The sequence below is a fragment of the Cloeon dipterum genome, chromosome 4 (assembly GCF_949628265.1).
Source record: "Cloeon dipterum chromosome 4, ieCloDipt1.1, whole genome shotgun sequence".
Lineage (NCBI taxonomy): Eukaryota > Metazoa > Arthropoda > Insecta > Ephemeroptera > Baetidae > Cloeon > Cloeon dipterum.
This window is the reverse complement of record NC_088789.1, coordinates 5,378,146-5,392,480: the sequence shown is the minus strand read 5'-3', so window position 1 is coordinate 5,392,480 and position 14,335 is coordinate 5,378,146. Positions and strand designations below refer to the sequence as shown.

The following is a 14,335-nucleotide window of genomic DNA, read 5'->3' as shown; positions in this document are numbered from 1 at the left end:
TCAAGTCTAAAACCATCAAACTCGAGGGTCTAAGGGATTGTAATAATCGCATTCACTAAAAGACAAGAAACTGCTCTTAAGAAGGAGTGCAAATTGTACGGTGCCGATTACCAATTAAAATAAAAACCTGCAGGTTAGACTTGATGCGAAACCTGGAGTAACAGTGAAAATGGACGGGGACAGCAGCTAACGGACAATCGAGTGGTACACGCGACACAGAAAATTGTCTAACATGAGTGAGAAGAAGGTAAAAAAGTTAAGATCACCTTTAGGCCTAGCTGTTGCCGGCGCGCGGACGCTCGTTCAATTTACAAGAGAGAAGAAGTAGCGCATCACACACAACTAGCGAGTTTGTTTCTCTCGACAACCGACTAGTTTTGCGTCTTCTTTCGTACTTTCGGTAAAGGCAAGGAAGGAAAAACGTCTCCAGTCACTTTTCATCAGTCGTTAATCCAATCGCACAAGATTGTTAAATTAGTAAGTACATTAGGCAGCACAAGAAGCGATTTTTTGTTCTTCGGGACAGTCAAATCAAAATGGGCATCGTTGATTATGAGTACTGCGTTCTTTATTCTTGTTAATAATGTGTATCGACAGCAAACAGATTTATTTTTCAGCCTGGCCGAGTGATTTCTCGGTCCGTCAAGAATACTTTCGAGTGGTATGTATATTATTACGTAAATATTTATAAAAATCAAAGCAAAATGTTATAATTCAACACAGAGATAGTCTGTGGCACAGCGCTGAAACCACGAGTGGTTTGGCATGCACACGCACACACTCGTGACCGCCCCTCGGACTCTCTTTGTCCGATTCAGAGTCACTTTCTTCAACAATCAATTTGCGCTCGACTCGACATTGGCGGCGGTCTGGACAAACATTCTCAAAAGCTGCGACGGTCCGTCAGAAGGAGAGAAAAGAAATAAAAAATGACACACTTTTAGAGAGAAAAAAATCAGCGAGCCGGCGCCCGAGAGGTTGGCGTCGGTGGAATACCCGAATTCGAAAACAGAGTATTCCGCGCATCTGCCTCTCGCGCCCGGCCGGCGGCTCTGCTGGAATTAAAACTACGAAAGCGGCAAACGTCAAAAAGGGTCCGAAACGGAGCACAAAATGTAAACAGTGGAATAATTGCAATGCTTACCGTTTGGAGAACCTCGACGAGAGTTTGGAGAAAAAAGAGGTGCGGGCCGAGTGGCTGATGGCCGACGTGTCCTGCGACTGGAGTGGCGTGCCCGGCGAGTAGCCACCGACCGTGGACGCGTGGTTGCGCTGCCGGTTCTGGCCTGAGTGGAAGGTCGAGCGGCTCGGCACATTCCTGGGGAACGGCTGGCGGTTACTGGCGGCGGGGGAGGCCGGGGTGCGGTTCGAGCTGTGAGACAACACGACAGAAAACACCAACATAATCAAAAGTGTCGCGCATGCAACAAGCTGGCTGACAAACTGACTGAGCACTGCTGAAGGTCCTCCCTCGTCACGCCGCGCCAAAAGCTACTCTCAACTACTTTGAATATGGCTACCGCTAAATAATGACAATAGCTTCTGTCGAAAAAGTGAGGGGCTCAAGCGAGAGAGAGCTTGCAAAAATTATCAGACTGACCAACAGAGTGCATTAGCCTAGTTCAAGGTATGATAATAATAGTTGTAATGTAAGAAGGTAGCGCTTGCTTCAGGAGGAAATCAATCATTCCAACGAGGGGTGAAAATATGTAAACGCAATCATGCCATTCGCGCATGCATCGCTTGGTTTCAAGCAACGAGTGCATGCCCAACGATCAAAGTTGTTAATATTCAAGAGGGCAGGGGAGAAGGAAAAGGCACGAAGAGGAGAAAAGTGAAACATAACAACCAAGAAAGACTATATAGATAATATTTAGAGAGAGACAGCTGCGTGGCAACACAAAACACGAAATCATAGGAGAAAGGTGTGTACGTAGAATCCTGCGATCGCAAATTTCGTACTCAAAACACTGAATATACACCTAATTACTGATGATTTAGTTACTCGATTTTAGAGAGCGGGCTGCACGCGGAAGGAGACCCGTGCACGGCGTCGTGTCACCCCCCCTGCGCGGGAGAAACGCAGGTCGAGGTGAGACGCGCGCCTATAGCCACGGTCAGTCCGACGCCGCATGCAGCCACTGCTCTTGCCTTGCACAGGGTACGCAGTGATAGTCACTTGAATCCATTTCGCACGCGGAAAGCCACAACACGAGCAGTGAGAAGCCGACTTGAAGCCTCAAGAGTGCTGACTGGTCAAAGTAATATTTTTGTTTTCTGCCAACGTTTGATCGCGATGCAAACTTTTATTTTTTATCGTCCCCAGTTAAATGAGTGGAAGTAGATAAATGCAAAATTGGAGCATTAAATTTTATCAAAGCATTTAACTCATTCTGCTCTATACTGAATGATAAAAGGATATCGACAATTTTTTAAGTTTAAATTTCCGGGATAAACAAAGGCAAGAAAAGACACTACATATGAATTGAGAATGAAAAAAATTGGGTTACCCTTAGGGAACAAAATAGAGTTGTTGGTCTCCATCAAATTTAAAAGTAATGCCTTTAGTTCCTCAAATTCTCCAGTGACGAATGACCATCAAGTGGATATGACTGCAGGATAGTGAAGTGGCGACGGGATTTTGGGTTCAGAGGGCGAGGCGTTCCCGCACGGTGAGCGGGAGTTGATTCTTTCTCGTTTAATGTGTGTTTGTGAGTGGTACTACCTTGACCTGAGGGGGTCTAGGGAAGAGTCTAGCTCGTTGGTGACGCGGCTTGCCAACGTAGAGGCGGGGCCCGTAGCACTTGCGGCGGTGGAAGAGGAAATCGAGGCAGACTTTGCGTGACCCCTAGAGGCCGACCTGCTCGGGGGTAAGGGGGGAGCAGACTCTGCCACCGCGCTGGCACAGAACAACAACAACAAACCATCAAATCCTACTCTCTTACTCTCTCTCTCTCTCTTTCTTTCTCGGCATAGGGCATTTCGCGATTGTTTGAGAGTGTGAGGTTTATGAGATTAGTGGAAGAAAATAAATGAATGAAATCAGAAAGGAAAAAGCGATAGAAAGAAACCAAGGCGTGGAAAATAAGATAACGTATGAGACGAGGTCTGTTACTCAAGAGGAGAGTTTTAATCAGTCAGGAGGTTAGTTATGATCCGTGGCATGACGATTTGAACCGGCCGCCGACTCATGTAAAACGCCTCCGCTTCACGAGAGTCACCAAAATAACTGAAACGCAACTCAAGGACGAAAGCGCAGGGGTCGTGCTGCACAACTATAGCGACGGGGTGTGCGCGCGCCGGCCGGAAGCAGGACACACACACTGCCACGCAGAGAGCACTTTACATGAGCGGCGGTTCCTCCCGATAAATTATTGAAAAAATGAGCAGGGGCAAAAATTTATTTGAGACGGGACTTACCTAGGGGTGTCTGCCAGACTACCGCCTACCGCGTTTGTCTTCTCAGTCGAGGCAGTCTTGGCTTCGTAGCTGATGGTGCTACGCCGGCCGACCGAACCGCCGGCCAGCGATCGGTTGCCAGTCATTGTGTTGGACTTGGTCACTCCTCGAGGTTTCGGGCTTGCAGAGTTGCCTGAAACCAAATGTGGCCCACATCTTAAAAATTTCTGTAGATAGAGGATTATTCTCGACCACGCTGAAAAACAAACCCAACTTTAATACCAGTCTTGGACAGTTTGGGAAAAATGATAAATGAAATTTTTAGGTTGATTTTTAAAATAACATCCTGTAATATAATTACTGGAAATTTATTTACATTGGTTGGGATTTTTATGATTTAAGTCATAAAAAAATGAATGTATGTTTGTATATTACCCCTCCATTTGGAATTAAAAATTCAAACTCATTGTGTTAGTAAAATTTATGCGCATGAAATAAAATTTACAGGTGTGACAGTTACAGGTGTGACAGTCTTGATCAATTAACCGACTCAAAATTGAAAGCAACTCATACGACTACACTACAAATCTAAGGTTCATGAGGCGATGGGGATAAATTTTCGTTTAGGTACCTGAAGTGTCCAGGCTTGGAATGTTGGACACAGTGCTCTTGGCAGCTGACGGTCTGCCTGCTCCCGAGGCGGCAGCCGACGCGGAGTTGATGCGCGCTGTGTTCTCCTTGATGGTAGCGGAGTCGACGGTGTTTTGTCGCTTGAAGTTGCTGCTTGTGACGGCAGAGTGGTTGTGGTTGGTGCCCGGGGTCAGCGCAGGAGCACCTGTGTCGCAAATCCAATAGCAAAGTTGAAAATTTTTAAGTAATCGCAGCCAGCGTCCAACAGAGACCAGATTGAAATTATATTTTCCTTTAAAGCATGCATCCTGAATTACTTGTTTAGCTAGTTACTATTTAAAATATTCATGCTGATTTTTTATCAAATAATGTCTAAGCTATTTATCAAAAACATTTTAACACCAACTCGGCTACTAAAATCAAACAGAGCCCTTATATCAGCAGGCACTGGCATGAATATATGATACGATCAGAGGCCAACGTCCGAGCGAAAAGAGAAAAACATCCAACAGATACACTGGCCTCACTCGAATCCAACTCAACAGCATCTGGCTCTTTACACGGAGCTCTATGAGAGTGTATCAAAATGTGTGACAAAAATGCACAGCACCATTCAAATTAGACACCAATAAAAAAAGCCTGAGTAACTAGCAGAAACTGTGAATATCAATCTGGCTTAGAATTATTGATAGTAAATTGTAATAGTTCCAAGGGAGACAAAAGACCAGGGCCTGCCGACCGGAGCGAAAATTGGAAAAAGAGAAAGGTCGGCCCACCACCAGAGGGTGTGGCTGCTGCAGCCGTGGAGTCCTTGGACCCTGCCGGGGACTCACGCAAGCTCTCGCCGCCTGACGAGGCACGGCGGCTGGGCTTCGAGTTGGTCGCCGAGATCGAGCGGTGCACCCCTCGGTGGCCGTGCGACGGTGACTGCGCGCTGTTGGCCGCTGCGCCAGTCGTTGAAGTCGCGCCCGCCGGCGGAATGTTGCGCAGCGACAGCGAGCTGCCAGATCTCGAACCATCACTCTCGGGCTGCATAGGAAAACAAGATTATTTAAGTGAAAAGATGTAAAATCTGGGAAAAACAAAGGGCACTATTAACATCAGTTGCTTCAGGCCTACAGCATGCAGATTTTAACAATAACCTTAAAATAAAAATAGTGTACTTCAAAAAAAAAATTTTTTTAATGAAAAATATGAGAGTAACAAAACATAGAAACCCTAATTAGTTTCTTGGGAACCCAAGAGACAATGTAAAATTTAAAGACTATCTTGTTTTAAAATGTTTTTGTTATTCCTCTTGGTTGGACAGGTATTTCTTTCAATGAGCTGCAGTTGTTTGTTAGTTTAGTATCACGGTCAAGTAGGCAAGATGGAGTAGGGCAATACTTCTTACATCAGTGGCTTTTCGGCCAAGGAGCAGGTACGTCGCAAATACATCATCGTATCGACAATTGGCCAAACTATCCTCGATTTCACTTCTGGAGTATCCCATATTCACTAGAGCCTCTGCAAAAGAAATCCAATATCAGTGACAGTCCAAGAAGGGGGTTGCAAATCAAAAGTGTTTTTCTACAGGCACACATTGTACTCATGCACACGTAAGACTAAACATTTTGCAAATTTTTCTGCATACACAAAATGATGTAAAAATCAATAGAATCGAAATAAAAAATAATCAAAATGATTGGCAACCACTAAGAGGATTCGATCCACCACTACGATGCACAAGAACCAAACTGAAAATTGAACCAAAGGTGTGTATAATACGTATGTATATATAATATAAAATGTAAGAAAGTAGAAAATTTGCAAATTGCCTCTAGCCTCCTCACTTGCTATTGCAGTCACACGCATTTTCTCGCATGCAGAGGTAGCCGAAGATGGCGTACCTATCCTCTTGATGTCCTTAAAGTCTGGCTCGGGCTCTGTGTATGGCTTCAGCTCGTCTTCCTCATAGCCCATGTTCATCCACTTGTCCTTCATGATGTTCTGTGGGGCCAGCAACAAGTCACCGCTTTTCCACTGCCCCCCGATTAATGTATAACAAAATAATGACCAATATTGCTTTGCGGGTTCCGCACGCATAAATTAAGTATCACAATTGCCAGTGCACACCCGGGGGAATTGTGAGATAATTCGGCAAAGAAATCTTTTACGTGAATATTCAAAAATGGAGCTCCTTGAATATCGCACACAATTTCTGAGCCAGATTTCAGTAAGTGCTTTTTAGATCCGGGATAGGGAAAATAAACCCCGAGATCGGTGGTGGGAAGCAGCAGGAAAGCATTATCGACACACACAAAAAACAGATTTTGGTGCACTTTTGAGGTGCGTGAGACGACTAATGTGAAATTACCTCAAGCGAGGCTCTCTTCGCTGGGTTGAGGACAAGGAACTTCTTAAGCAGGTTTTCACAGTCGGTTGACATGTAAAAGGGGATGCGATATTTGCCCCTTAGCACCCGCTCCCGCAACTCGCGCAGGGTTGAGCCGTCAAAAGGCAACGATCCACTCACCAGAGTGTACAAAATCACACCGAGAGACCACACGTCCACCTCTGGACCATCATATTTCTTGCCTGGGGAAATTTCAATTAATACTGAGACCCATGTCGCAAGGCGCACACATACCCTGGAAGAGCTCTGGTGCTGCGTAGGGAGGACTGCCACAGAAGGTGTCTAGTTTGCTTCCGGGCGTGAACTCGTTGCTGAAGCCAAAGTCGGCAATTTTAATGTTCATCTCACTGTCCAGCAGTAGATTCTCAGCTTTCAGATCCCTATGAATTATCTTCTTTTGATGGCAGTACTGCACAGCCGACACGATCTGCGAGTTGAGAGTTAATTTAACGAGTTTCTCGTTTAAGAAATACTCACTTGTCTAAACTTGGCGCGCGCCTCCTTTTCCTTCATCCTGCCGTGAAGCACCAAGTAGTCAAACACCTCTCCCCCACTGGCATATTCCATTACCAGGTACAGAGTCTTTTCTGTTTCAATCACTTGAAACAGTTTAACTGATAACAGATTAAGAGATGAGTGGACGGTACAACAAACAAAGAGACGAGAGCACTCACCAATATTTGGATGGTCCAGCATTTTCATTATTCTAACCTCTCTGAAGAGTTTTTGTAAACTACTAGGATTGAGCTGAGTTTTGTCTATGATTTTAATTGCAACCTGCGAAAACAAGAACCTTGTTATTTCATAAATTTGTTTCCAAGTTTTTGTGTCACCTCTTTGCCGGTGGGAACATGTTTGGCGAGCTTGACCTTAGCAAAGTTTCCCTTGCCAATGGTTTTGAGCAGCTTGTACTTGCCGATGTGTGGCTCGTCCGAGGTGCGGCTGCGAGAGGATGCGACGCGAGGCGTCGTGCTGTCCGCCGTCTGTAAAAACACACAAACTTGGTCAGACAAAAATCGAGAGTGGCGACAAAACAAAAAGTGGCACGCAAAAAATTTCAGAGGCTTGCTTGCATGTAGGTCGTGCCATTGCGTGAAAACCGAAGATGTGCGCTTTTTATCTCTGCCTACGAGATAACATCAAACGGACTGATTGACGAGTTGTCCGCAACGTTTGAACAACGAACGGGATCAAGGATGGTTGGGGTCGCGGCGCGTTTAATGAAGCTGCATGCTCATAGGACGATTTGCATGCGGAAACAAAACGGGCACGAACGGCAAGAAAATGTCATCGCGACAAAGGAAGAAACGCGCTCGTCTGACGTCGATTGCTCGTCAATTGCAGGAGGCGAGTGAGCGCATCTGCAGCACTTGAGCGGTAATTAGCCGGCTGCAGTGAGATAAATCGGTTTGTGGGCCAGCCCGCAGAATTCAAACTCCAGATGCAAATTTAATCTGAAACTTTGCCTGTATGATTTCAACAGATTTTTAATCAACTTTCAAAAAATCGTTTTGATATATTTTCAGGTGTTAAATTATTTAAAGAGGTAAATTTAGACCGCAACTGAAAGTTCTTAAACTACATACTAGCTTTGCATGTGAGGTTCAGTGCCTAGGGATTGTTGAAATTAATATTCGCACAGTCGAATGGGAGAATAGTGGATCCTGAGCGGTCCAACTTGGCACATTGGCCGCGCGGAGCCGTAGTGGCACCGTCTACGGGACAAACAGAGCATTATTTGAGTTATGGGGTCAGCCAGTCGCCGGGGACGCACTGCGATGATTGTGGTCGAGGAACCGCAAAGTGCCCTCTGCGTGCGTCCGGACAACAATCGGCCGGTTCTATTGCTACCGCAAAAGGTAAAAACGGCTTTCAGGCTTTCCAGGCGCGCGGCAACGGCAACCTACACACCCTAATTTCTACAGAATTAAAAATTGAAATCAAGCCGCCGCACACAAAATTGCGAATGTGAACAGCATCCGTAATATCTACTTGGCTTCCAGAATGGAAAGGACTAACGACTGCCGGGTTTGGTTGGAAACCCAAAATAAAAAAGTTGCGTTAACTCTCGAGTGGAACATATGCTATGTGCCGTGGAAAACGGTCAGTTGGTAGATGCGTTGATTTAAAAATGTTCGAGTCGCCAATTTTTCGCTGGGGACCACTAATGTGATGAAGCAGTGCCAGGTGCTCGTAGCAGAGTTAATTGTAATTTTATGTCAATTGTCGGCGATGGAGCCTTATCGCATGCAAATGATACCGCGAGTTGGCTCAGGTTGCTACGCACTCATTATCCTCGCACTGTGAAATCACGTTGCGAGATAAAGCTTTTAACGAGCGTTCTTCGCCACGCCAAAATGTGCGTTTGGGCGGCACGCGCGTATTTATTTTCGGATCGCGATGCAAACGGGCCCATGTTATCAATTTATGCGAGGCACGGGGCGTCGAAAATACGCCAGAAAATGCAGACGGCTGTGTGCAGGGGGCAGGGGACCGCAGCATTTGCATTCCAGCGTCGTGCACAGGAAGCGCCGCTTTGTTTCAGCTGCGACCTTGCCGCCGCAGGAGCAACAAAAAGCTCATCTGCATCTCTGCAGCCGCCACCGAGAGATAATCGGCCGATTAAATTACGCCATTACTAATTTGCATTTGCCATGGTGCAAAAAGGATTATCGGATGAAAAACGCTCAGCTTAATTAGAGTGGTCGCTATTGATTAAGTGTGTGTGAGAGAGAGAGTTGGGCGAGCGAACGACCTCCGACGCTGGTGCAGCCCAAAGCAGGTGCCGACGAAATAGGCATATAAAAAACCGACAACAAGGGTGAATGCAAAAGAGCCGCAATTTTCGGGGGGTTGGCACATAAGCTCCCCGACGGACACAAACGGTAGAAGTCCCATTACTCGCGAGTTAGGTGCCGTGAAGGCACAATTTGGTATTATGTATTTTTAACGTAAAATACCAGGTCTTGAAATGCGAACTAAATTTTACACTAGACCTGACAATGAGAGTGCTGCTGCCTGTTAATAAATTGTAGAACAGGATGCGGGCAACAATTCAGTAAATGTATTATACGAACGAAAGAGTTTCATGTGAGGAAATTTTAGCGTTTAGCGGATTCACAGCCCCGAAATAGTAGAAAATGAGTTTTCCGTTTAATAAATAATATCGTGGAAATCGAGTTTACGACCGATTACCAGTAGCACGAACCTGCCTGTCTACATGGAATACAAAGAGGTGGAGGTACATATACGTGCTGAAGATCGGGAGATGAGCAGTTGTTTATTTTCCACCTTCGGCAGGAAGGTCGCATTCATTACGAAAATGCCCGTGACAAGCGCTAATTGCACATTCCGGAATAATCGAGCGGAATGCCGACGGACGCGTTGTGCGCGCAAGTCGTGCAGTCGAAAAGCAGGCGGCGAATAATTGATCCCGCGGCAAGAGGCGGAATCTGATCAGCGGCAAGAGGGAAAATCTAATTGACCCCCTTTCGGCGGGGCGACCTTGGCGCGGCCAGCGGGGTACGGGGACCGGGGGCGTGACCGAGGAGGCTCACCAGACGGCCCCGGACAACGATGCGTCCCGGAGGGATGGCGGACGCGTGGTGGGCGCCGCTCCGCGAGGTGGTGGCCGTGCCCGAGAGCACCACCCCCCCGGCGGCCACCCCGCCGCGGGGGTGGTGCCTGGAAGGGCGGCCGGTGGTGGACGCCGTCTTGGTCTACCGCATCCAGCCGCTCGGACGGGCCGGACGGCGGCCCAAGGGCTGCTGCGGCTGGTGCCCCCTTCGGACGCCGAGGGCTGCGAGCGAGCGAGCGAACGAACGGATGGACGAGGGCGAGGTTCGATGCTGCTGCTGCTGCTCTGTGCTCACTGGCTCGGCTCGGCGCTGGAATCAATACGCGCGAGAGCAGCTCAAGGAGCAGCAGCAGCCGCTGCGCCCGCGCGCTACGCTCTACACACGACGGACGGACGGACGAGTCGGAACGAGGCGAACATGGGCAGCCGGCCGAATGCACTCGCTGCCACTCGACACGTGACGCCTGCAGCGCACGGTCAAAGGCTAAAGGTTAATCCGGCTGTCTGACTGATGGACTGAGTCAGGCGCGCGACCTTGCTCGGCCCGCACCGAGCGTGTTGCAACTCAAGCAGCTGCACACCCCGCGTTCCCTGCCGTGTGCGCACAGCTTCGGCCTTTCCGCGACGATTCGACACACTAGCAAAGCTGACAAGTGGTTTTTTGAGCGGTGCCCAGCTGACAAATCACCGCAAAACATGACGAGAATTTATAATCTAATCACGTTTCAGTTCTGTTTGAATTTACTACCATTTTAAGTAAATCAGTAATGAGTTGGAATAAAATAAATTTACGAATTAATTGAAACATTGTTATCGATAACCAAGGAGTGGCGCATTTGAAGAAAGAAACCAGGAAAAAGCGTTGCATGTTTCTAGGAATTCGCACCAACACGTTGTAAGCAGTGGCAACCCCAACCGCCTTGAAATTGAGCAATCCGTGTGTTTATCGAATCAGATTTTTTTGGGCAGCCAAATATTTGGCGATTAGCGCAGGCTTCCAGGTTGCAAGCACGCTCTGCAGCGTTCGTTTTGTGTGCTTGGCTTAGCTTGCTTATTATACACAAATGAGTCCGCAAATAGCTCCAGCTAGCGTAAACAGCGGCAGAATGAGAGTGACTGACGTTGAGTTGGCCGCTCTTTGTACGATAATATGGCGTACGCGGTGCGTTAGTTTCTACTTAAAGCAATTCGAAGCATGTTTGCGATGAAAATGAGAATAATCCAGTTGGCCAATTTGCTAAGTGGTCGATTTGAAAGACAAGACAATCGCAATGCGGAAACACTCATCCACGCGCGTGGCTTAAATGGAATTAGCAATTAATGCACGCATATCTGCGCGCCAATCTTTGCCTCGAATCTCTCACACATAAACGCTTTCGCCAAACAACAACAAATCGTGAATGAAATACTGGCTGAGGGAGAAAATGTTGATTCACTTTGATTGAGCGAAATCTTCTGAAAAATCCGAATGGCAACTTTAGCAGCCGATTGAATTTGTTAAAAAAAAGATTTATTAAGTGTGAATAACTGCTTCTATAAAAAAGCAGTCTTCAGCCGTAATTAATTTTAGTAAAATGAAATCAGCTTTGTTCACAACGAGGTATCATTGGGAACAAGAAGTCAACCTGTGCGCTTGAACTTTGATCGCCTGTGCTGGGCGACAAGTAGCGCTCCCAATTAAAAATTATATGCCTGTTTGCCCAACAATGACAAAGCCGCCTTGATGTCTTATTCATGGGCGGCCGAGGGCCTTTTTTCTCTATCCGGCACTTTTTCACACGGCGGTTGGCCGAGCGCGCGCATGTCGCATCCACTCGGTCAGGCCAATTCCGTCCGACTTTGATGAAAAGATGGAATAATAGGGAAGAATCAGCGGCCGGCCGGTCTCGGGCGAGTGACCGGTGGCGAAATTAATTAAACTCTCATTGAGCGCGAGCGCGTTCTTTGCAGAATTACTGGTGCATGCCCGCTTTTTCTCGGCGGCCGCGAGCGAGAGAACCAAGCAGCAGGCGAAACTGGGTCAAATAACCGCGCGCCATTTTGGAGAACGACGACGACGGCGACGGTAAAACGGACCCGGTGGGGCCAGGGGTTTGTTCGGTCGGGGTGGCAGCAACTTTTGGGGGCTTGGGCTGCGGTTACGCGACGGCGAGCATATGACCCTATCATTTTGGGCGGAATTCGCGAGAGGTCAACGCCCCCATCCACGAGAGACGCAAGATCGAAGCGACACGCGCAGGGAAACTTCTTTTCCAAGCGTTTGTCCGTGAATTGGGACGTAATTAAGCCATCTTTCTCTGCCACCCGGCTCATTATCTATCCTTATTTAATATATCTGCATACAATGATCGCGCCAGTTGCCGTATTAGGAGCCAATTACTCCGCCAAATCTAGCAAAACAAACAAGCCATTTAATCAGAGCGCGCGCGACACCGGCCGACCAGATAAAAAGAGAAGACTTATCATCGCGCCCACTTTTAGACTTGCCGCCAGCTGCACCGAGATCTCAGCAGCACGTAATCACCACTTAAAATGTGGTGCACCGTGTCCTTAATAAACCGACCGGCGGACGGACGGACTCCAGCAAGCGGCGCGCCAGCTGCTTCAACTAAACACATTGCTAGGCGAAAATATTGTTCCATAGCGTACTGAAGCCGAGTGGAGAGGAATATTTTTAAGGATAATTTAAGGAAGCGGCTCGGAAACCAAAAACCCAAATTGCAATTATTCGGTCGTCAAGGAAACGGGACTCTCAACTTATCAATTCTTATCGACTGCGTAAAAATGCGACAGCACGGTAATTGAACGGGAAAAGTCCACAGCAGGGGAGCACAAGCCATCCGCCGACTTTGATTTGAATGTGAGCACTTGGCCCGCAAACCGGTTCCGAACGCAATTCCGAGAAAAGTGCTTCGGTTTTCGGCTGGGAAGGTTCGCTCGCCAAACTTTCGCGTACTCGAAGGAACGAACAACGGGACACGACGACGTCGACGACACACACGGACACACACTGTGGGACAGCAACAACTGGAACGTCCACCTGCACACCGACCTGCTTGTCCTGCTGCTCGGCGGGATGTCTGGGCGGTAGGCCGAGGGGCGTGGCGCCGGTCGCGTTGGCGGGTGTCAGGGCCGCTGGTGGACTGTCCGACGGCGGCACTTCGCTGACGGACAACACCTTGCGAGCTGGTCTGGTCGGTGGCACGTCCGCATCGTGTCCGGAAAAGGTGGGGGTGCGTCTGGGCGCGGCCTTGACCCCTGCGGGTGCCACCACCGAGACGGGGGTAGCCTTGCGGCGGATCGCCACCGTCTGACTCTGGCGCTCCCGCTGCAGGTTGCGCACCCGCTGCTCCGTGTCTCGGGACAGCTGCCGCTTAGGCACCGTCCGGCCGCTGGCCGTCGACGAACTCATTCCGACCGACGATGACGAGTCAGCAAAGGAGGAAGCTGCTCCGAGCGCGAGAGCTGCATCGCGGCGACTGAAGAAGCAGACCGACCTGACGAAGAAGGTCCCGTAAGCTCGCCGCGGGCCACCAGGTCTGCCTGCCTGCCTCCTAGCTGGCTTGGCTGGCTGACTGGCTGGCTGGCTGGCGCAATGCAACAGGCAAGAGAGGAGAAGAAGCAGCCACAGACAGAATCGGACGGACGAAGCACAAGCACCGCACCTCGCTCGCACGCTTATCACTGATAAGATAAGTCGGCAACAGGCCTATTCACATCCCAAGAACGTTGGCGCAGACCCCTTATTTTCGGAGCCACCGAAATAGAGCCCAAAGACGAGATATAAAACCAGAAGCATAAAAAGATCACACCACGAGCCACTCCAGATGCAGTGGCCCCCGCACGAGAACCCGTTTCGGACGGCTCAAGCACCACGACACTACACGCACATATGGCACACACATATACACGCAAGCGTTTTCAAACCAAAAAGTGAGCATTCACAGTCGTATTTTGGCTGCGTTCCCAAGGAAAATATTACTCTATTTTTGAAAATATCTATCACTCTCTAGTAAATCAATAGCTGCGTAAGTGTTTTCGTATATTTTTCAGTCAATAACAGCGTCTCGTCGTGTCATCAAAACATTCCTATCTATGAATTCTAACCTTTAAAAAAAGCTGTTTTTATTTCAAGATAAAGCCTGGATTGCATTAGTTATGATTGGGATTTGTTGCGATATTGGAATCCAAACTCAAAAAGAAACTCCCATTTTTTTGCAAGCCGGCTGAAATGACTCTTGATTGGTGTGTGAAATTGCAGAGGGCTCTTTATCTGTACACTCGAAAGCGCAAGTCATATGATTGCTGCTAATTGCTTGACACCAGTGCCAATC

At 48.1% G+C, this 14,335-nt stretch overlaps 1 protein-coding gene across 20 annotated transcripts in view; it reads right to left on the bottom strand.

The window, feature by feature from the left end:
- LOC135944083 (serine/threonine-protein kinase MARK2-like) overlaps positions 1-14,335 on the bottom strand; it is a 30,191-nt gene that overhangs the window by 4,301 nt on the left and 11,555 nt on the right. For 4 of the 20 annotated variants that reach the window (XR_010575272.1, XR_010575273.1, XM_065490799.1 and 1 more), the window contains exons 3-15: positions 13,054-13,498; positions 7,258-7,407; positions 7,099-7,201; positions 6,902-7,038; positions 6,659-6,851; positions 6,386-6,606; positions 5,847-6,051; positions 5,423-5,535; positions 4,806-5,058; positions 4,031-4,234; positions 3,421-3,655; positions 2,726-2,899; positions 1,145-1,372 (exon numbers count right to left, since the gene is read on the bottom strand). Coding sequence is in view for 18 of the 20 variants with exons in the window: in XM_065490799.1 (XP_065346871.1) it covers positions 1,145-1,372; positions 2,726-2,899; positions 3,421-3,655; positions 4,031-4,234; positions 4,806-5,058; positions 5,423-5,535; positions 5,847-6,051; positions 6,386-6,606; positions 6,659-6,851; positions 6,902-7,038; positions 7,099-7,201; positions 7,258-7,407; positions 13,054-13,498 (2,661 nt within the window). In the remaining 2 variants the exon portion in view is untranslated. Of the gene's footprint in view, positions 1-546; positions 891-1,144; positions 1,373-2,725; positions 2,900-3,420; positions 3,656-4,030; positions 4,235-4,805; positions 5,059-5,422; positions 5,536-5,846; positions 6,052-6,385; positions 6,607-6,658; positions 6,852-6,901; positions 7,039-7,098; positions 7,202-7,257; positions 7,408-13,053; positions 13,499-14,335 lie in introns of those variants that run through there. The other 16 variants (XM_065490815.1, XM_065490809.1, XM_065490814.1 and 13 more) reach the window with 15 other exon arrangements.